This window comes from Corvus moneduloides, chromosome 1, assembly GCF_009650955.1.
Source record: "Corvus moneduloides isolate bCorMon1 chromosome 1, bCorMon1.pri, whole genome shotgun sequence".
NCBI classification, from domain to species: Eukaryota; Metazoa; Chordata; class Aves; order Passeriformes; family Corvidae; genus Corvus; species Corvus moneduloides.
In genome coordinates, this window is record NC_045476.1 from 27,471,381 (window position 1) to 27,494,113 (window position 22,733).

At 40.3% G+C, this 22,733-nt stretch overlaps 1 protein-coding gene across 8 annotated transcripts in view; it reads right to left on the minus strand.

Moving 5' to 3' along the window:
• Positions 1-22,733, minus strand: part of AMPH (amphiphysin) — a 136,549-nt gene that overhangs the window by 33,350 nt on the left and 80,466 nt on the right. For 6 of the 8 annotated variants that reach the window (XM_032103235.1, XM_032103225.1, XM_032103218.1 and 3 more), the window contains exons 4-12: positions 17,636-17,730; positions 12,720-12,815; positions 11,383-11,490; positions 10,908-10,993; positions 9,195-9,270; positions 8,235-8,317; positions 5,592-5,600; positions 4,578-4,716; positions 2,937-3,065 (exon numbers count right to left, since the gene is read on the minus strand). In XM_032103235.1, coding sequence (XP_031959126.1) covers positions 2,937-3,065; positions 4,578-4,716; positions 5,592-5,600; positions 8,235-8,317; positions 9,195-9,270; positions 10,908-10,993; positions 11,383-11,490; positions 12,720-12,815; positions 17,636-17,730 — 821 coding nt within the window. The remainder of the gene's footprint in view (positions 1-2,936; positions 3,066-4,577; positions 4,717-5,591; positions 5,601-8,234; positions 8,318-9,194; positions 9,271-10,907; positions 10,994-11,382; positions 11,491-12,719; positions 12,816-17,635; positions 17,731-22,733) is intronic. The other 2 variants (XM_032103204.1, XM_032103251.1) reach the window with 1 other exon arrangement.

The following is a 22,733-nucleotide window of genomic DNA, read 5'->3' on the forward strand; positions in this document are numbered from 1 at the left end:
TTGCGAGGTTTGTTTTTGAGACAAAACTTCAGGAGGAAACGCCGGAATGAGTGTTCCTCCCCTTTTCCTCCGTCAATGAGACAAATGGGTCACAAGGAGTGAAAGTGGGAAAAAGAAACCAAACTGTTTATTAACACACGAACAAAACAGGGTAGAACAGGATTAAAAAAACCCCCAAACCTCAAAATACAACAAATTCCCGGAGAGAGAACAGACACACGGGCTCGGACCAGCCGGGGCTACCCCGCGGGCCCGCTGGGGCCACCCCGCAGGCTCCCCGGACCGGCGAGGAGGGAAGGGAGGCAGTGAGGCAAGGGGAAGGAAAGGGAAAAAAGAACAAGAAAAAAACCCCAACAGAACCTTTTCCCAGCTAGCCGGAACACAAAGGAAACCAAAAAGCAGCACAGCGCTCCCGGCGCACTCCCTCCCGAGCCCCGCCGAGACCTCCCCGCCCCGGGTCCATCTTAAAGGCACAGCGTCCTTGGGCATTGAGCGGATGGTTAAGGAATAAAGCGGCTTCATAACATCACCCCAGGACACAAGGACCACCAGAACTGTTACCCTCTCCCTGCACACAGTCTGTACAACCCTTAAAATAGCCTTAGCAGTTATGCTGTCAGACACACTCAGACACATTATGTATTGTAGGGGGCATATAAAGGCCTACAATGTCCAAGCTAGTAACTGGACACTAGGGAGAAACACATTTCCAATGTGAGGAAAAGGAGAAATAAAGCAAAGAATACTCATTTCTGAAATATCTGGAGCTGGTCACCCAGATATTTCATCTTTTCACCTCTTTCTTTTACTAGGCAGTAATTAAATCAATTTTTGACAATGAATAACCTGGATTTGTGAGATAGTTTGTTGAATCAGTGCAAAAATATTCAACAGCATCAAGCAGAACTGTCTTTCAGCATGTTGCACTAACGAAGCAAATGCATTAATACTGCTTGGTAAAGAAGGAGGAGCAACAACAATTTCAGGATATTTGTGTTTCAGGAAACGGAAGCATTTGGCCTGTTTGTAATCCTCTCCAAAACACTGTATTAAAGCAGCAAAGCTCTACTCATCAGTCTGTTGGTTTTGTGCCTCTGCGTGAGCAGTGTCTGGGACACCAGTGGTGGTCCCCTGGGAAGTCCTGTACCATTGACAGGCTCTGCAGGCTTAATAGCTTTCTCCACACTGCTCAACAAGGGCTTTGGGAGTATAGGAGAAGCCATAAACACCAAGAGGAATAAGTCCGTATTTCCTGTGGATTTCATGCTATGTATTTTCCTTAACTGGTTCACATACACAAGGATACAAAACCTAGACATCACATTATTTGGGTATGTCTGTACATACTCAGAGATCTCAGATACAGTAAGGATGCTTTAGTGATGGGGGTGGGTTTTGTGGAGGGAGAAGTGCAGATGATTGATGAGAAGGTAGCCAGGGAATAGCTTAGGACATTCCCTGGCCATTGACTGTGGAGGAAGGAAGGACATAAATCACTCACTGAAGGGAGATCCATTTTCCTTGAGAGACAAAGGAAAACATTTCAGTTCTCAGAAGCATGCCCACTTTTATTATGCCTTTCCATTTCTATGCCAATCTCTCACAGAAAGGATATAAGGATTCTGGAAATGTGACTTACACTTAATTAAAGCCTTATTCCAGTGTCATCTCTTAATGGAAAAGCAAACCAGTTCTACTTCTGCTTCCCTGGATGGCCTGACATATGCAGATTAGTTGGATACAGTATTTAATGCAGGGGGCCATATCTAGCACAGCTTACACCAACTCTTACCAGTGATTTCAAGGCTCATGCTGGAGTAATTAATTCCTATGAAGTCAGGGTACAGTGATGCAACAGACCTGCCATCTCCCTTCAGAAAGAGGGCCTACCAGCAGCTGCATTCTGGGAGTAGCCTTTAATTCTTTAATTGCATGGAGACTTAACTATAAATAAGTCTTTTCCAAATAGATCCCTATACACAGCAACACCTCTTTCTCCCTACCACAAGAAAACAACGCATCACATGTTCAAATTGTATAAAATACATTTTTCATTGCTGTGCCTTCATTTTCCTGTGCTGTCAAATGAATTAGAACAAAACCAATGATTCAAATGAAAACAGACATTCCTAAACATTCTGCATAAGCTTCACATCTACGTACTTCTCTTCGATCTATCAGACACAGGCTCAGATTTCAGACTTGTAATTACCATGAAAGAAAGGGTCCATTATTGAAAAAAACCAGCCATCACTATAACTGTGCAAAAGCTGAAGGGCTGAATACAAATTTTACAGACCTATTTTGCACAATTCTGGCTTTTCTGTTTATTATATGCAACTTTAAAAAATATCATAATAATGAGATAAAATGAATTTTGATCACTTCTCTGCTGTGCAGCTAATGTTTCTATGAGCAAAGCCAAGTGAATGAATACTAGCTGAAGCAGTCTTTTATACCTGTAAAAACCAGCCAAGTTCCATTTTTTAAGAATCACTCAATAGAAAGAAGGAATACTTTTAATGATTTTGATGAAGGAAACAGAAATAGTGAAGGATCTCTGTAAAATTCCACTTGAGATGCTTAGCATTAGAAGTAGCATCTTAGATCAACTCTCAGCACATAATGCAACCTGGATGCATTTAAATCTCAAACATGACCATATCACAGTATTTTTAGTCGGACCTCTCAGGAAATTGCTTTTTTTTTCAATATGTTAGCAGTGTTAGCCCTTTTGAGTGATTATGTGTGACCTATTCAAAGGCAAAACACCATATGTGTAACTCTTTCTAGGTAACAGAAAGTGGTCATTATACCTCTGCCTTCTACCTGTGCCCTCCTCCTCCCTCCCCACGAAGATCAGCCCCAGAGGCACTGTCTTGGAGAACTTAGGGTAATTACATGGCTGGAACTCTACACAATTCACTGAAGCTTACCTGTGATGGGGTTGTCACATTGATTTCTGGGACAAAGTTGTCGTCAAATAAGTTAATGATGTTCTCCTGTTGCAACTCCTTCGTAGGTGTGAGTTTAGGCAGTGGTGGGACTGGCGGACCTTTCCTCAGCTAGGCAGACAGCAAAAATGTCACAGACTAGTTCAGGGATAAAAGAAAATCTTTAAGCTAGGCCTAAACAAATTGTCCTAGGCTTTTACTTCAGCTACTTCACCCTAAATAAGTCATGGGAATAAGCCATGTGTTGAAAGGAACTGTTAGGTGTTCACCAACAAATGCCTTGAAATAAACATTATGGGGAGCAAAACCACCCGATGTTTAAAAGTCATTAAAGCTCAAAGTTTCAGATTTCATACAAAAGCAACTCTTAGTTGGTTTTCTTTCTGCTGCGACAGGCACACAGTGCAGGACACTTGCTCTTCTATACAGCCCATAGCTGAAAGGGCAGTATTGCACAGAAACAGTGCCTCTGCAGCTTTTTGGCTTCTTGAGTTCATTTGTGTTTAGCTTTGGGATTTTGCCCCTGCCCACCTGTTGCTAGTCTTAGAGTGTACTTAAAGCTAAGACCATATAATCTCTGGGAACTACAGCACTTCAAAGGTGCTTAGTTTACTAAATTCCTCCTGCTCTCCAGAGATTCACATAACTATGACAAACTAATTGCTTGGAATAACACCAAATAGTATTGGATAATTTTTACATCTATCAAAACCCCAAGAAAATAAATCCACAAAAAATCCTCAGGTGGTATAGTGACATAACACTACCGGCACCAATGAGGCTGAGTCCAGGTGGATATTCAGGCAGTGAGGTGTCACATTTTGGGAGACCAGAGAAAATAAGCATGCTCACTAGATACAAAATTAATTTTCTTCTGATATGCAGACAGCATAGAAACAGCAATCAGCACAGAAGCTATCCCAATTCCAAAAAAACATCCATAACATCAACACAAGTCTTTGATATGCACACGAACACATACAACTCATGCTACAGATTGAACTGATGAATGAAACCGATTCTTATTTTACCAATACTAGTGAAAATAGAAATTACTCCATTGATTACAACAGAGTCAAACTTCCCAATCCAGTGTTAAAAACAACCAATGGGACTTTAATTATCAGTAATTAGCAGAGCAGTATTTCAGCTAGCTTTATTATTTATTGTTTTAGAGACTGGCCAGACCAGTGATACTCACTGGCTAATTTTTCTCAGGGTAAGCATAAATTTGAAGATTGAAGCATAAAAATGAAGAGCAGAAATATATAATGTACAAAAACTCACAAGGTTTTAGAAGTAGGCTTTTCAAACTATCACTGCTGGTACATGGGCCCTTAGAGACAATGCAACTTTTTAAGAAGTGTTTTGCTTTGTCACTTGAAGTCCCAGCAATTCACCAGGCACCTAAAATTTTCTTCATTCCCCCTAATATAAAAATGCTTTTCTATTCATGTTGTGACACAGGGATGAACAACTGATGAACAGAACATACTGCAACAGAACCAGTGGCCTCCCTGCTGTTACTCAGTCACAGCCTAGATGAAAGATCCACCATGTACATCATCTCAGCAATCTTTCACTGCACAACAGGTCAGGTCCCTCTGCTAGGTATCTCCTTACCTGTGTGGGTGACTTAGGTCGGGCTGGTGCCGGAGACGTTGGTGCCAGCATATGATTGGGACTAGCAGTAGGGCTAGGTAGGGGAGAGACCTCCTCTGGTGGTGATGGTGTTTTTGCAAAGCGGAGTGGACCTGAATCACTAGACAGAAGCAAAGCAATGGCAAGGACACATATATCTTGCTGTCTTATTACCTTGAAAATCTGATGCAACAGTTGAACTGCACCCCTGATGTAACACCAGTGACCACAAAAGAGAGTACAAACTGGAGATGAACTAAGCCATTATATAATGACTAAAACTAAAACTGTAATTAAATGCAATTAAATTTCAGTGTCAAAGGAAGTTTTAATTTTGAATGATCTTGATTTTTGGAACATCTGTTTACCTGATCATTGTAACTTGAAGAAAAATGGGTACCTGCATTTTTGCATATTCTGTACTTGAAATACCATTTCACTTACAAATTTAAAACTATTATAAAATGTGAAATGGATTTACTGTCATTTCACACACTTTTTGGAATAAAATATTCTAAAGAGAAAAAAACCCCACAAGAAAGCATAACAATGAATAATGCAAATAATTTTAAAAGCTCAGCAACTTCAGAAAGGTTTCAATAAAATAAAACCAGCCAAGATTATTATAAAGATATCACTATTTAGAAGAACAAATAACCAAAATTATAAACAAGCAGCAGTCAAGTGACTTCAACAGAGCTCTGCTGATACTAAGAAAAGATCTGATGAAGTCCTAGAAAGCATCTGCCCTTTTCATGAAAGGATCTGGTGCAAACACTGAGAAAATATTCAGCTACCTAGAAATGCTGAAAGCTTACAATGAGGGGAGGCTATGAACTACAGTACTCAACGACCACAGTACTCAGTAAGAGCGACTCCTACACATCCTCAGGGAGAGCAGAAGCACTACCTGACTGAGACCATAGCATAAACATGATCCTAATGCGAACACAAGAAAAATTGTTCTTTGGAATGACAAACTTAGCTCACACTCACCACCTCTTTCTGTGGAAATATAAAAAGAGAAAAAATAAGCAGTTATTAAGAAATTTATGTCCCAGGTACAATATTTGCCTTCAGGACAGAGTATTCAGTAGCATACAAGTTTTTAAGATGTTTCTTTTTATGCAGTTCTTTAAAAGAAATATTAGATACTGTACTTGTCTAGTATTAACTTCTCATGCATCTAAAACAGAAAGCTGTTTTATCTCATGAAGACCCACTTGTGAATAGTCTTTTAGAGTATCATCACTAATAATGGAAGTCAAAATCTATCCAGATTTTCACACAGGGCTCTGCAAATAAAACAGCAAAAGAGAGTAACAAAGTAACTTTCAAAACGTATTTTTAGAAAGCTTTTTTTAAGTAAGTTAAGATCACACTACATTAAATGATGTCTAGTAATTGGCAGAAAAAATAATTTTTCTTTTTTCTCTCAATGGAATGAATAATTCAGTGGGAACAAGCATGTGCATGTTGGACATGGTCTAGGAGACACGGATAAAATACCTGTTGTTTACAAAAAGTGCTTGAAATCTTCCAACACTACATTATTTTACATTCCATAAAAGTATTTCACAAATCCTTTATGGAAACATAGTCCAGTTTCTGAGTCCATCCTAAATGGGCCAGAAGTGGTGATGCATGAGCTAACAGCTCCGAAGGCAGTATGTAATATATGAGCATGGATTATCGCTGAAATAATCTAAAATACAGCTTCTAGTGATGTGCTTATAGTTTTGAATTTTGCATTACATCACAAGTTTCAATATTTCATTCTTTGTTCTTCCAAAGTGAGATTAAAACAAATGTAGGAAGATTTGCCGTATTTTTGAGGCAGATGTTAACTTGTTCAGTCAGTCTAAATTGTTGCTAATCTAACTCCATCTTGGGGGCAAATTAGCAGTAACTACGTGAGGAACTAATTTAATTTTTATTTATGCCACAACATTGTCAGGGTTTTGCGTTATAAACCCATTTTCTGACATTGTGTGGAAAATTACTACATGGGCTGAGCTCTAAATGTGGCACGTGACGAAGGTGTCTAGCAAAGATGAGGGGGTGGAGACAAAGGACATCAGAGTCTCTAAGCAGGCAATCCCTTCAGAAAATGGACACTTCGCCTGACAATCAGGGCAGAAAAAACTTCCACCACGGGGCTGCAAAAGACTCCCCCCTCCAGGCGGGGAAACCCCTGCTGCCCGGGGAAAATTCCCCTGACTAGCCAGAGGTCGTCCTCATAGGAGCGGACTATGGGAGGAGCCTCAGCACTAAAAGCATTTAACAGCGCCTCAACCGCTTCCCGCTCCCAGTTTCTCGGCAGGCCGGGCTCGTCTGGAGGTTTGGCTCATTCGGCCGCCTGCTCGCTTTCTCCCTGCGGTCCTGCTTTTTCCCTGACTGTCTCCCATGTCCGCACCTGCTCCGTCTACCCTGCCTGGCCGCTTCCCCGCAACAGCCCGCCTGCCCCTCGGCCCGAGCGCCGGCTCCCGGCCGTGCCGCGCCGCGCTGCGGGGACCCGCGGCCATCGCAGCCGCGCTCCCGCCAGAGCTGCGCAGCCTCCCCCGACAGGGAGCGCACGCGCCACGTGCCCGTGGATGCCGACGGGGCACCCCGGGACTGGGCTGGTAACATTCTGACCCTGGCCCCCTTCCTCTCTCTGCGTCTTTCTTTTCCCTTCTCTGCTTAACTTTCCCCCTCCAGGTGGACACATATCCTTCTTTATCAATAAAAAGTTCTCAGATACAATATTTGCCTCGTTTGTGCTTGATTTTGTCCGAGAAATCCATTAAAAAGAATCCCCTGCAGTTTCCCTTAGAGTGGAATGCGAAAAGCTGTAACATTGTTAGAATTGCTTCTGACTAGCTGGGATTAAATGGTAATTCAGGCTTTATTTATTAACTCCAAATATCATTGTGTCTTGCTAAGTCTCACTGTTTTACATTTCAACCTTTTCTGCGTATCAGTGTTAGAAATCAAGTTATGGCAGAAAGGCTACATTTGTTGAAACAAAAAGTCAGAAATATCATACTGGCATCCACTGATCTTAAGAAAGCACCATCTGATTTTAAACTCTTTTTGGTTTTGTGCTTTCAAACAAGATTTCTTGAAAGTCTTTAAAAATATGGTATTTTGTGACATTCTCTTTATTTCAGTTTTTCTGCTTTTATGGTGCACCTTCAGATCTTTACTTTTCCCCAGAAGCAGAAGAGATAAAAGCTAACGTTCAAAGGTTGGGATTCTCACCTAGCAATAGCTAAAAACATATCTCAATATTTCAAGGCTTTAAATTATCAGAGTTAGCAACATTGCTGTAAACTAAGTATCTAAAAATAAATGAGCTATACAGTTGGTGCAAACTGATGTAACAGTCTACAATGAACTTGGCTAAATTGAAACAGCCTTCATTTTTTTTTTTTGAAAGGACTTTCTAGAAAAATAGTCAGTGAAGAAGGAGGCTTTGCATCTTTACTCCTGTTGCAAAGAATTTCATCCCAGATACCTTCATCTGCCATCCTGAACAAGTAACACCTGTTACCATGTCGTGCAGCAATCACTAAGCATGGTGTAGCTGATTACTACATATGCTGAGACCCACAAAGCCTACAGCAATGCAATTCATTAAAAAAGCAGTAAATTCACCTTGGTGCCCCTTGAATGGTGAAGGCCTTGTCTGCGTGCTGATCCCCCAGCTTTGTCATCACTTCATATAGTTTGTGACATAACTGTGAAAAGAAAACAGTTGCCTGAGTTCATGTGAACAACTACAGTCATGATTAAAAACACAGGTGATAAATCTGGTCTGATAAATGATAACTTGATAACTTTATGTTACAATATAAAACCTTCCAAAAGTTCTCAGTGCCATATATAGTAAAAGCTTAAGCAGAAACCCATCAAAATCCATAGAATCAAAGATAATAGCAGTTCTTCAAAGACATGAGCTGTTTTTTAGATGACAAGTTCTTAAGTGTGACTGACTGCTATGTGAGCTCTGATGAAGGAGGTTATTCTAAGTTTAAAGCAACATGGGCAGCCAAGAAGATTCATGTTGTCCCCTGAAAAATCTAATCCAAATTTTCACAGAACTTCAGTAAAGTGAGTCTTCAAAAAAATTTTGGTTCCAATTTGAAGGTTGCTATAGATAATACACTACTAAGTATTTAGCCAGGTACATTCAAAAGATCCTCAATGAAACTGCTTGATTTGCCTAACAGTCACACATAAAATACTGCATTGCTGACAATGCATATAGCAGACTTGAAGGGAATGTTTGACATGTTTTTCTTGTACTGATTGAAGCAAAGAGGTGCTTAGCAATTGGACACAGCAAAAATACTGAAGGCAACAGTAAATTATCAAAATAGAAAGTGAATTTAGTTCTACAACTGATAATGCACTGCAATCCGAAATTGTAGGGGCTGCTCCTTCCTTAAGGAGAGAACAAATATGGCAAGTAGAAATGAATATGATGAATATACCACAAATCTGTATCTATGGCAAATTCTCATGTGTGCCTCTGCTAGATTTTTACTGTAAGACATTTGTTAGCTATCATGCATATCATAATCCATTATACATGAGATAGTCAGTTTTACTCACTAAAGCTATTTCCTTGTGAAACTTGGCTTCAAGGCTGGATACATTTTTGAAGGTGTTCACATAGAAACCAATTCGTCTATGAAGGATGGAACAAAGAAAGGAAAAAGAGAATAAAAGATATGTGTGGGAGGGCCACAAACGCAGATTAATTAACTGTCTTCTGGACTACAAGCAACATTCTTGACTATTACTCTCAGCAAAGCAAAGGATGAAATGTCAAAATTTCAGACTAGTTTGTTCATAACTATTTCTGGTTTTGTTGAGATATGTATTTCACACTGTCCAGTGAACCAAGTTGAGACTACTCCACATCAGATGTCTTCACCTTGTTTCAAAGAAGAGTGGAAAAGGATGGTCACAAGTGCAGCACAAGCCCAGGGAAGGCAAGATGCTCTGGGCATCCATCTCCCACCAGACAGCAACTCAACCATTTCCTGAAAGGAGAAAGGTACCACTCTGGCACTGTGAGCCCCTGCGCCCAAATCTTATCACAGCACCAAGGTGATGCAGTTGCGTGTGGGGTCAGCTTTAACGTATACACCTCAGTACAGCCCAGGGGTGGGTGTCCAAAGCTCAGCTCTGAAACACATGCACATGTAGATAAGAGTAAAGAATTTAATATAGACTAGACATTTCTGTGCATGTAGTCAAGAATCTGCTTATTTGGAGTGAATGATTACATACTTCTACATTTCAAAAGTAGAACGTGTTTTCTTAGGTTTTGTTTTATTTTTCCTATTTAAAACTGTCATGTATAATGGCTACCAACTTTTATTAACAAAAATCATCTCTGGAATAAGAATAAGCCTGCAAAATGTCAACTCAATAGATAATTTTCTTCCTGAAGAATTGTAATAACTAAAATAAAGGACTCTGAAAGCAACTGCTTTATAAATTATGCATATTGCTCAAATTAAATTCTGCCTTTCTCTGAAACTAGATACTGCTTTTTTATACAAAATTTACTGAAGTAAAGGGGCCCTTACTCTAAATCATTCACATGCAGTTTTACTTTTATTTGGCCCATAAAACAAGTATCTTGAAGTGCTAAGAAGATTTACACTGAAATATGCAGAAAAACAGCAGGGAAATCCTCTATTGGTCTGAAATTTAACAGGATTTATTTAGAAGGCAGAGAAGACAAAGGATACTTCACATCTCCACTCCAGATTGTCAATTGTTAAAGAACATAGCACACTAATGAGATGCTTATTTTTCTACTGCTTTTGTTCTCCCATTCATATTGTCTGCATTTTCTGTATAAACACAGTTCATGGTTAAACATCCTGACTGAATGACCTATGCCATCAAATCATTTAACATCACAGCATAATCAGTGCAAAACTATAAAATGTGTCTTCTGATATAGTTATAATAAAAAATGACCTATAAGTAGACTCAAATCACCAAGACTACTCTGTCCTCTAGCATAATTATTTAGTCATAAAATGGAAACCTTTTTGCACCTCAGAATGAAGATATGATAATGAATCTTAAGTGCCAACATACATTGAAAAAAATAAGCATAAATACATTTACAGCACGTATGTTTTGGAGCACTTGCATTCATTTTTCCTTTCATTTTTTCAAAAAGAAAATGGATGGAATCCTCAAGAACCCAGCAATCCATTTTCTATCTGCTCATTAAAATCCCCTCATTCCCTTTCCTTACTCCCCACTTAGGCCTTGCATACAGTATCTCTCTGGGCTTACCGTGACCACAGAGATGGCAACTCTTCTTGCAAGTCAGTGTTAAACTCTTCAAATACTTTCTGTGCTTTTTGAAATTCTTCTTCTGCCTAAACCAAAATGAAACAGGTGACTTCTGAAATCACTATGACATAACAAAACCAAAATTATTTTTGTGTGGTTTTCTTGGTGGGTCTTTTACAATTTTTATAAACAAAGGATGTTATTCAGTCCCACACCATGGAGGCCAAAACAGGATTTGCTGTCCCCTCAGTCTCATCAAGAGAGCAAGTTAGGTCTCAAACAGGACTCCTTTGCAAAAGAGGCTGAGCATGTCTACTACATGAACCAAAGTACTCAATACACATTGATCAGAGAGATTAGAGATACCAGTTTTTCTAAGAGAGCAAAAGGAAGAGAAACTTTGTGCTCTTTGTACAGAAACAAGTGTCACCCAATCTCCCCAAGTCCTCTGCCAGCATGTTTCTGATTGTGCTACCTTGGTAATTCTGCCCTCATCTTTTCTTTTCGAGCTCTGCAGAGCTTCTAGATGATGCCTTGCACTGTCGTAGTCCACTAGCTTTCTGCTTCGTTTTGCAATGCGAGTCTGTACAGGGGTAGAAATGAAAGTAAATATGAAAAGCACTTTTAAAAAAGCCATTTTACTTATGTTGTCAAATTAGTTTCTGACATATTTTTATTCTCCCTTATCTGTTTTTCATATCTGAATCATTATATCATGTAGGAGGAACATGGAAATGGTAAAGAAGGCAAACTAATCACATTATTTTAAATAAGGAATCAATATACGCATAGTTTGGTTCTCCAGAATCAGTGAACCTGTTAAACTCAGGGTCATACCATCTTTTCCCCTTATATATAGTGTGAAAATTCAGCAATTAATGCACTTTTTCTAGAGTTGGAAAACTGCTAAAATACACTTCTCCATATAGTTGTTCTGACACATACCTAAAATACTGGAGTTCAAGATATACATATATATACTTTGATACAGACTTTGCAAAGGTATATATTATATGTAAAATCCACATGCTGAGAGGGAATAAGCACAGTTTGATTTAAAAGCGAGTTTAGGACTGTACATCAGTAATGATGGTATTTTTAAATGATTTTTTCTTTAGTCCTTGATGTAAATTACAAAGAGGATGACTGTGTTACCTATTCAGTTATAAACTATCACAAAAAATTTCCAGCTATGCCCATACAGTCATATCCAAATATAAAAGTCACTACCTCTCACCTATAGAGCTTCTTTATCCTCACACATTTCATTTAGCAGTCATCTCCCTGGACTGTACACCAGGTGGGCATCTGGCAGAGGCTAGAATCTGTATAACATTCTTTCCTGATGTGTATTACAAAATCTTTTTATAACTAATTAAAAGACAGGAACCATGGCTTAGATAGAAGAAAGATACTCACGGGTGCATCTAGCCAATAACAGAAAGCCTGCTTTCCATGTAATTTGTCTGGCATTTTAACCACTGAAGAGCTTAAGGTGTCCTTATTGAAGTTGGTTAATATTATCTTTATCTCATACCAAAGAAACAGGAGCAGAAAAAAAGCATAAAATTTTCCTCTACAAAGGCTAATTTTCTTCCAAGTACTACTGCATGAAAAATATTTTTGTTCGCTTGGAAAATCAGCCCTGCCTAATGTCAGGAATCTACTTACAGAACAACATCTTGTACATCACAGGAGAGCATGACTTCCACCTCACACCCTTTTAAATTCTTTTTGTAATCTCATTTTCTATTTATTTTGCAACTCAACAGAACTTTAAAACTTGTCCTTTATAGAAAATCATTACTGTACTTTGATATCAGGAAATTGTCCTAGATATGTATCCAGCGTTAACAATGATCCATCCACCAGTTTTTGATGGAAGTCTTCCCAAAGTTCATCACATTTCTGAAAAGGCAGAAAGGAGAAAAATGTACTTAGTAGTTTAATGCCTCTCTAAACCTAGGAGAAATATAAATTTAATTGGTAAAGATTAATCTTTCTGAAGTTTTAAAATGTTCTTTATGGAAATAAATCAGAGTGTAAACATAAGGTGAATGAAAAGGAATACCTTGATTTTGCAAGTTCAATTCACAACAAACTAAGAATAAACTTTATAATTAGCTTGTTATATTCAAATAATAATATTTCAAATAGTTACTGCTATGTGAAAATAAGGATATCATGTATTCAAGGTCTTCCTCAGGGTTTCAGGTCCCTGAGGGTCAGTAATGCAGATCTGAACCTGGCCTAGCTCTTGTGTCTAACTGTTCACTGATGATGAACCTTGCTTACAGAGAAAAGAAGTACAACAAAAATGAGAAGAGTAAATAAAAAAAGGGAAAGGTCTTTCCATCTCATTCTTTTTGTGCCATTAAGGTACATTTGATGAAATGGCTGATGCAGACAAGAACTCTACCTTGCACTGCTGGAGAACTGGAATGATGGATAGGAAACATCCCAACATCAGCTGGCAAAATAAAATCCACACCCCCACTACCCGTCTCTGCCCTGAAGCTACAGTGCTTTTCCCCAGTCCCCTTTGGAGCTCTGGGGTAGTCACCAGGAGAAACTCCCTGTAGTTTTCTGATTTTTATGAACATATTAATGCAGCTCATGTGACAAGGACCCAATGGGTGAGATTCCTTATTAGAAGCAAATCCTGTTACATAGAGACATAGTGCTTGAGGTCCTGGGTTCTCCATTGCACAAATCATTAGCACATGTTAAACATCCTGATTCCCCCTTTCTTTGCACATTTCAAAAATCACTTAACATCCTCCCCTTTGATGGGAGGGAGGCTAAGGGTTGTAAGCACTGCTCTGTAGGCTGTTATCCTCATTGACAAGTCTGGAAAGCTATTCCCAAGTGTTTTATCATAACCTACTATAGGGCATATTTTAGATGCTGTGTGATGCCAGTTTCAGTTCATTCATTTCCTATTCTAACAGAGTCCCTAATGAATTATTAGAATCTATTAAACGTGCTTAAAAGAAATACCTCATTTATCAACACAGTGTTTAATCACAGTGGTCTACAAAGCACCACAGCATTAGATTGTAGCAAGCAACTGCCAGTCTTGTGTGTTTGCTTTTGTATCTTGCTGATACATACTTCAAACAAACTAAAATAATGGAGGTTTTCTGAAAGCTAATGGACGCAAACAACATTGCTGAAGAATTCCTTTAAGCCATCATCTTTCCTACCACATAGAAGAAGGTCTTTTAAGTGGACCCCTTTTGGAATGATCATTTATATGCTTAATTGAACAGATACATACTCTAGGTTTACTCTAGGTTGAGGGATCACAGAATCAACTAGGTTGGAAAAGACCTTTGAGATCAAGTCTAACCTATTACCTAACACCACTTTATCAACTATAACATGGCACTAAATGCCACATCCAGTCTTATCTTAAACACCTGCAGGGATGGTATGACACCACCACCTCCCTGGGCAGCCCATTCCAATGCCCAATCACTCTTTCTGTGAAGAAATTCTTCCTAATGTCCAGCCTAAACTTTCTCTGCCACAGTTTAAGGCTGAGTCCTCTTGTCCTGTCTCTGGTTGCCTGGGAGAAGAGACAGACCCCCACATGGCTACAACCTCCTTTCAGGCAGTTGTAGAGAGTGAAGAGGTCTCCCCTGAGCCTCCTTTTCTCCAGGCTAAACAACCCCAGCTCCTTCAGCCACTCCTTATAGGACTTGTGTTCCAGACACTTCACCAGCCTTGTTGCCCTTCTCTGGACATGCTCCAGCATCTCAACATCCTTCCTAAATTGAGAGGCCCAGAACTGGACACCGTACTCAAGGTGTGGCATCACCAGTGCTGAGTACAGGGGAAGAATCACTTCCCTGGTCCTGCTGGCTACACTATTCCTGATCCAGGCCAGGATGCCATTGGCCTTCTTGGCCATGTGGGCACACTGCTGGCTCATGGTCAGTCTGCCATCAGTCAATACCCCCAGGTCCCTTTCTGCCTGGCCACTGTCCAGCCACTCTGTCCCCAGCCTGTAGTGCTGCAGGGGGTTGTTGTGACCAAAGTGCAGGACTGGGCACTTGGTCTGGTTAAACTTCATATGGTTGGATTCAGCCCATGGATCCAGCCTGTCCAGGTCCCTCTGCAGAGCTCTCCTACCCTCCAGCAGATTGACATTCACACCCAACTTGGTGTCAACTTCAAATTTGCTAATGGTAGGCTGTGGCATTTAAGTAAAACCTTATAAAATGAAGGCCTTGTTGCCTTTGTAAAATTACGGCTCAGGCCTGCTACTTCGGGTAGAGAAGGACTGTGAGAAAAATCAGTGAGAAGAAAAACAATTAGTTTTTACCCATGAGAACGTAGTATCAAGAGAAGCAAGAAAGCTAAACAGTAGAAGGAGAAAACAGCAACATATCTGCACCTGTTATTTTTCTGAATGCTTGAATGCTTATGCTATAGGTAGCCAATGGTAGTATATTGAAGTTAATAATAGCCAATGAGTCTATTGTAATAGTTTAGCAGCCAATGAATCTGTAACATGAATGATAACATACAAAAGGTGTATAAAAGAGGCTGCTTTGTTTAATAAACGGCTTTTTGGCCCTTGAAAGAGGCACTGTCTGTGTGTGTCGTGACCGCCCCAACAGCGACAATAGGCTTGATCCCTTCATCCAGACCATTGATAAAGATCTTAAACAGGACTGGGCCTGACACAGATCCCTGGGGGACCCCACTAGTGACTGGCCACCAGCTAGAGGCAGCACCATTCACCACCACTGTCTGGGCCCAGCCATCCAGCCAGTTCTTAACCCAGAAAAATGTGCACCTGTCCAAGCCATGGGCTGCCAGCTTTTCCAGGATTATTCTGTGTGAGATGGTGTCAAAGGCTTTGCTGAAGTCCAGGTAGACAACATCCACAGCCTCCCCCTCATCTACCAGGCAGGTCACCTGGTCATAAAAGGAGATCAGGTTGGTTAGGCAGGACCTGCCTCTCCTAAATCCATGCTGGCTGGGTCTGATCCCCAGGCTATCTTGTATGTGCCATGTGATCACACTCAAGATGAACTGTTCCATAATGTTGCTGGGCACTGAGGTCATGCTGACAGGCCTGTAGTTTCCTGGATCCTCCTTTTGGTCCTTCTTACGGGTGGGCGTCACACTGACCAGCTTCCAGTCATCTGGGACCTCTCTGGTTAGCCAAGACTGATGACAAATGATGGAGAGAAGCTTAGTAGCTCTTCTGACAGCTCCCTCATCACTCTAGGATGGATACCACCTGGTGTCACGGATTTGTGAGCATGGAAGTGGCTCAGCTAGTCATTAACTGCTTCCTCCTGAGTTCTATTCTGCTCCCTGTCCCTGTCTTCTAGCTTAAGAGGCCATCCGTCCTGAGGACAACTTGTCTTATAGTTAACAATTGAGGCAAAGAAGGTGTTAAGTACCAAAGCCTTTTCCTCATCTTTGGTAACTATATTCCCCACCATGTCCAATAAAGAATGGAGGTTTTGCTTGGTCCTTCTTTTGATATGAATGTATTCATAAAACCACTTTTTATTATCCTTTACAGAAGTGACCAGGTTTCTAACTGAGCTTTCACCACTTTAATTGACGCATAAATCTACATTTGTGATTATGTACAGAAAAAGCCAGGAGATTTTGTACTATTGCCCATGATTCTCTTATTAAGAAAACACACCTAGAATTTATCTTTACATCTAAGAGAGCTTGAGAGCTGAATTTTGGTCCTTTCATACACAACTACAAATTTCTGAGTGTAAAATCTAACAGTCTACAGATACAAGATAAGGTGCTACAGCAAGATGCAGCATGAGATTTTCCTGCTGTTAAACTTGGAACAATATAAAAAACCTAAACCAATGAAACAAAAAAATATGTAACTTAAATTAGGCTGATTGGAAGTTGGGTGCTTTTAAAATCAAAACCCTAACCCTAACCCTTCACAGCAGGGAAGGGTAGGAGAAGGCAGTCATAGAGAAGAAAAGCAATCTGTACATTGCTCTGTATTCAGGTTGACTGTTAACTGTATTATCAAGGAGGCCTTGGAAACTGAATGCCAAGTGCTTAAAAGCTTCATTGACAACCATTTGCACTTTCTTGTCACCACCATCACATTTGTTGACAGACTTCCCCCAGAACTGAGGCTGTTTAAGCAGGCAATTCAGAGTTCCTCAAGTTAAATTCCTCCTGTGTTGTCTAGAAAAGCCTATTCTTCTCTAATCACTGAAGGAAGGTAAAAAGTAAAAATAAATAGTGTCCTGAACTCTAATTTGCCCTTAAATTCCATATTCTTGTCAGAGAGGGTTGAATGTCTCATAAGATATCCTGTTTAGTACCACTGGCTCAATAGTTGTTACACAGCACAAAAGGATAAGCGGATTTGATAATTTTTAACATCCATCTGAACTGAGAATCCTGACTGTAAAATTGCATGTAAGATACCTTTGTACAAACTTGTCAGTCAGATGCTGTCAGGACCAATTCTGCTCACACTACTGTTGATCTCAGTGGGAGCTTATATCAGCTAGTTCATACAACAGACGCTGTAAGTGCTGCATCTGGCCAGCAGGAGCTGCATTTCACAAGACCCATAAATTTATATGCTGAGAAAACAGGATTTAACATGACATGAAGGATTAAGGTCAATTTTGGATGCACACTTCTTCTCAGAAGCTCAGATTAATCCACTTGCTGACAAAATACTTCTTCCCTCTTTCCATACATCTTACCTCTCCAATCATTTTCACATCTTCACGTCCGTACCAGTCTGGCTCATACACTTCATGGAGAGACTCTGTAAGCTTCTTTGAGGCATCTTGCATTCCTGCAATTAGACAGAAAGAGGAACATGTAAGTGCAAACTACAAGAAATAGTTGCTAAATATCTTTATTTTCAGCCACATGTACCCACTATGCTATTCTCTCTGGCAAATTTAGAAAAGAGATACCTGTGGAGCCCAGTGCTTATTTATGCTTGCAACAGGGTGGTGCCTGCAGAGGATTGTGCTAAGCCAAACTGATCAGCCACTTTCGGAACTCTTGCTACCACAGGTGGGACAAGAACAGGGACTATTGATGGTTATCACTCTGTAATACACAGAGGAGCTGGCTTAAATGTAAAACAGCTTCAATGATATTGTGAGAAAGGGCCTAAATCTATCTTCAGTGAGATCAGTTTGACCCCAATGAATAAAAAACCACCCTCAGTGAAGGCACTGGGGTTTGTATTTTGATACAGCAGGAATCCATTAGATGCTGAATACGGTTCTGAGTCCACTGAAACCAAACTCGTTTCACCTGACTTTCTAAGAGTTCCAAATAAGTAATTTTAAAATGATGACTTCTTTTTCAACTTCTTTGCAAAATTTGAACAATACTTGAATTTTTTACTTAGCATTAACTTTTTTTTAAGAAGCACATTTTTTTCCTGTAGTCAAATCTGTCTGCTATCTTGAAAATATCTCTAAGCATGATCTTCACATTTAACTGCTCAGTGAATGAATTCAGAAATAACATCAATATTTTTGTTTTCTGCACAGAAACATTAATGAGTGGAATGTGGGGCTAGACAAGGAACGGAGTCCTATGGTGGGACAAGTCCTAAATTCATTTCCAACTTAGGGTGACTGAAAAAGCTTCCTCTACAATGCTCTGTTCTTTTATGTTAATGTACCCCAGTTCTGCTTCCCTGGTTGGCTCCATTGGCCGCTCCACCCCTTGTCACCTTATACGTCATCAGAGTTTCCCTACTGGTTCCCTTACCCTGGCCCCGCCTTTATACCGCCCCTTGCCCTCAGATCATTGGTCCCTGATGCTCTCTCTACTCCACTCTGTAGCCGTGGGTCCACCCATTGTTAACAGGGTATTTTCTCTGCGACCTTGCGCTGGTATGGCTGCAATAAATCTCTCCCGTAGAACCCCATGTGGAGACCCTTCCTGCTCCTTCATCATCGGACTGTTTTGCCAGCTATCCGGTGTGTGTGTATGGTGTGTGCAAGTGTGGTGGCTGCATTGAGTGGCTTCCTCCTGGAGACGCCTTCTACCATCCAACTCCGCCGTGACAGTAGAAGAGGAAGATTAATTTGAGACTTGAGTGTGTAGAAGAGCAGACTTGATCTAGTCAGTTGGTATTCCACCACACACTCCCAAAATGCATGCTCCAAATATGACAGGAAAATGAATGCAGGAATGCACACTTCCTAATAAGAAAGTGGTGGTCTATGGAATGGGTAGGATAGGAAAACCGATACTGAAAAAGCTGAAAGTACATGCCTGTTCTTAGTCCTTGAGTACAAAAGAGAGAATGGCATGGGGGAGAACAAGTACAAAGGAAATACTGGTGTTTAGAAGGTACAAGCTTTCACCCTTAAATCAAAAGGTACTGAGCCAAAACAGAATATTTGATCTCTCTGGGGATTGTCTTGGGCATGGTTTTTACTGACAGAGCTCATCTTAGAATATTAGGATAGCACAAGAATTAAGATGTATTTCTTCCTTTTCTCCTTCATGGTTAATTCTTAGGATGATGCATCCCCAGCTAAGAAAATGTTCCCCTGAATAAAAGGGATTTTTTTTTTTGCCTTAGAAGATACCAAATTACAATAAAATACAGATGATCTTCTTGTATATTTTCAGGCAGGATTCATTTAAAATCTTTAATGCCGCTGCAAATTAATCAACTCAAGAGGTAAGGCAAAACCAACAGAGTATCTCTATGCATAAGAAGGCTGCTTCTCTCCAATCAGGGTGAACGTACAGACCATGAGGGTTTGCTCATCCCTGCTCACAGTTGACCCTTTCTGATACCTGAACTTCTGCCCTTAAGCACTCTGCGTGATAAACCTGAAGCAGAGGTCCAGGCAGGCTAGCACAGCTGCTAGATAATCCCTCCTGCAGCTTGCACTCAGCTCGGTCACAGACAATGTTGGCACCTTTTCCTAGACTTTCTTTCTTAAGTACTACAGGACTCTTAGCGTATATCTGCTTAAGAGAATATGTAAAACACACCTAATATGCCATGCTTGAGTCATATCAAAACTGCACCCACTTTTACACTTTTTTCAGTTCTGAGAACTGAATAATCCTTCATTCCACCACATTCTTGTAAAAAACATCAGTCAAATCCAGCTGCAGTGTCAGGTAAGTGGGCAGTAAAGTATTTGGCTTTTGCAGTCAGGGGCTTCAATCTGAAATTTCCAGGCTAAGACCATCTATCCTACTCCCCTCTGACTGCATCTATACCAGGTTTACTGCAATACTCCAAATGAGTGAAGAGGTAAATACCAATCCAGTGAATTCTCATTCTTTTTCATGCCTCTGGACATAAACTTACAGTGTCCAATGATTTTTTATTTGGCTGGTTTTCACATAGAATTATTTCTTACACACTGATACCTTTTATGCATTATTCAGCACTAAATTTAAGAGGATTAGTGTCTTAGTTACAGACTGCAGGCTCTCTCTGCTATTTTTAACTGCTATCACTGAGAAAGATAAATTGTTAAAAGCAAGTCATTAAAGTACTAAGAAATGTGAAAAGAATTTTTACTGCTGAGGAACAGTTAGAAATTTATATTTAATATCAATTGTTTCATTCAGTACTACTTGTTGGTAATTGGTCCTTTATTTAATAACTAAAAGTGCCAAAACATTTGAATCACTTAAGAAAAATGTTGCTAAATAATCCAGTTACTGAAGATTGAGCTTCTCAGATTAAATGATCCCTATTTCTATGGGAAAGAGTCCCTGTCCCTGGAGCCCCCCAAAAATTCTAGAGGCCTCTATGTGATAGGGATCCTGGGGGTGGCAGTGCAGAGAAATTCCCTTTAAGCACACCAGAGATGGTAGAGGGTAGGTGACTCTTTACCATCGCAGTTCCAATGTACTCAAGCCCCCATGGCGAAGGACACAGACCTGGAACAGCATGTTGGCTGTAGAACTCATACTGTGGGGCCTCCTCACTCCCCTGCAGGGTAATTTAGCCCGAATCATGAAGAAATTTCCATTTTCCTGATGGGGTGAGACATCTTGGTCTGGCTCTTAATATTACTTATGTGGTTCTTCAGAGAAATGACCTATCCTGCCATAAGGGTTGTATTTGTTATTGCTAGTAATCCATTAGGGTTTCCACTGGAACAATTAAATAATTTCATAATTAATGAATAAATCTTTCAGAAAGATGATGAATAGTTTTACGGCTTTTAAGAAATTACATTACTGATTTTAAGATTTCTGTGTCTGGAGGATATGTGCTGTTCTATCAGCCACAGACTGACAACTAGGCAGCAGAACTGCTTACAGACCTCAAAAATCTCCCCTCCCCTTCCTGTAGACCAGTTACTCTTTATCGCTACATTAAGCCACCTGAAGGGTGTGGTGCTTTCTTTTCCTCATGCAGGACTACTTTTTACCTCTGTCACCTTGCCACCTGCATGAAGATCCAGGTTTATCTTCCCCATCTGCACTGGTACTTGAAAAGAGCTTGGGACTAGAAAATGGGTGACTGAGTTAGGGTTTCTGTAACAATTGGCCCTTAAAACCTTTCAAGTCCCTTACAGCTCACAAAAGCTTAAAAATAAATCATGAAGTATAAAACCCAGATACATATTGCCATGGAGACTGGAAGAGACACAAGCCTGAGGCATGAGATGACTAAAGCTATGGAGGATAGCACACAGTCTTGTCAGTACAAACACCACTGAGACACAGCAGACATTAAACTATCATGCAGGTGAAATAAAATGGCATGTAAAAGCCATTCACAAGTTCAACAGCTTTATGGCATGGTTCCTCCGAGGCCTTGAATAACCAAAAAGAAAGATCAAGGTCCAGCTAAGGCTAAAAAGCACCAGTGAACAAGAGAAGAAGTCTAAATACAGCAAAAATTCTTTTAAGAATGTGTGATACTAAATCTCAATTGTCAAGTATATTAAAATGAAGGGACAGAGGCTCATAATAAGGCTCAGTTGACTGTTCCTTGCTTAAACCCCCACCTGGGTTCTGTATCTGGAGTCCACAGCGCAAGAAAGATGTGGACCTGTTAGAGCAGGTCCAGAGAAGGCCACAAAGATGTTCAGAGAAATGGAGAACCTCTCCTGCAAAGACAGACTGAGAGAGCTGGGGTTGTTTAGCCTGGAGATAAAAAGGCTCTGAGGAGACCTCCTTTTGGCCAGACAGTACTTAATGGGAACTTATGAAAAAGAGGGAGAGGAACTTTTTACACAGGCAGACAGTGGTAGGACAGAGGGGAATTAATGGTTTGAATCTAAAAGAGGAGAGATTAAGATTAGATGTTAGGAAGAAATTCCTTACTCAGAGGGTAGCGAGACATTGGAACAGGTAGCCCAAAGAAGTGGATGCCCCATCCTTGGAAGTGTTCAAGGTCAGGTTGGATGGCGCTCTGAGCAACCTGGTCTAGTGAGTGACATCCCTGACTATGGCAGGGGGGTTTCCAACCCAAACCATTCTATGATTCTATGAAATCGTGCCTGGATTTGTACTTCCTACTTCCAGTATTAAGTCACTCAGAAGTCATGCAGCAAAATGGAACTCACTACTGAAGTTCAAATCCCAAAACCCTTTACAATTAACTGCTTCTCTCATACATCCAAGAATATAAGGATGTCAAGTGCATTATTTTCCAATAATTCCAATATATGCAATTATATGATTGACCTTTTTTCCTGCAAAATGAGCCCCTGACGACAGCATGACTCCAAGTCTCTGACATCCTTGGCGCCAAAATCCCACTCAAGTGCCTAAACATGGGGGTTCCCATGCTTTTGTGCATAGATACCCCAAAATCTTTTAATGATAGCAGTTGTTCAA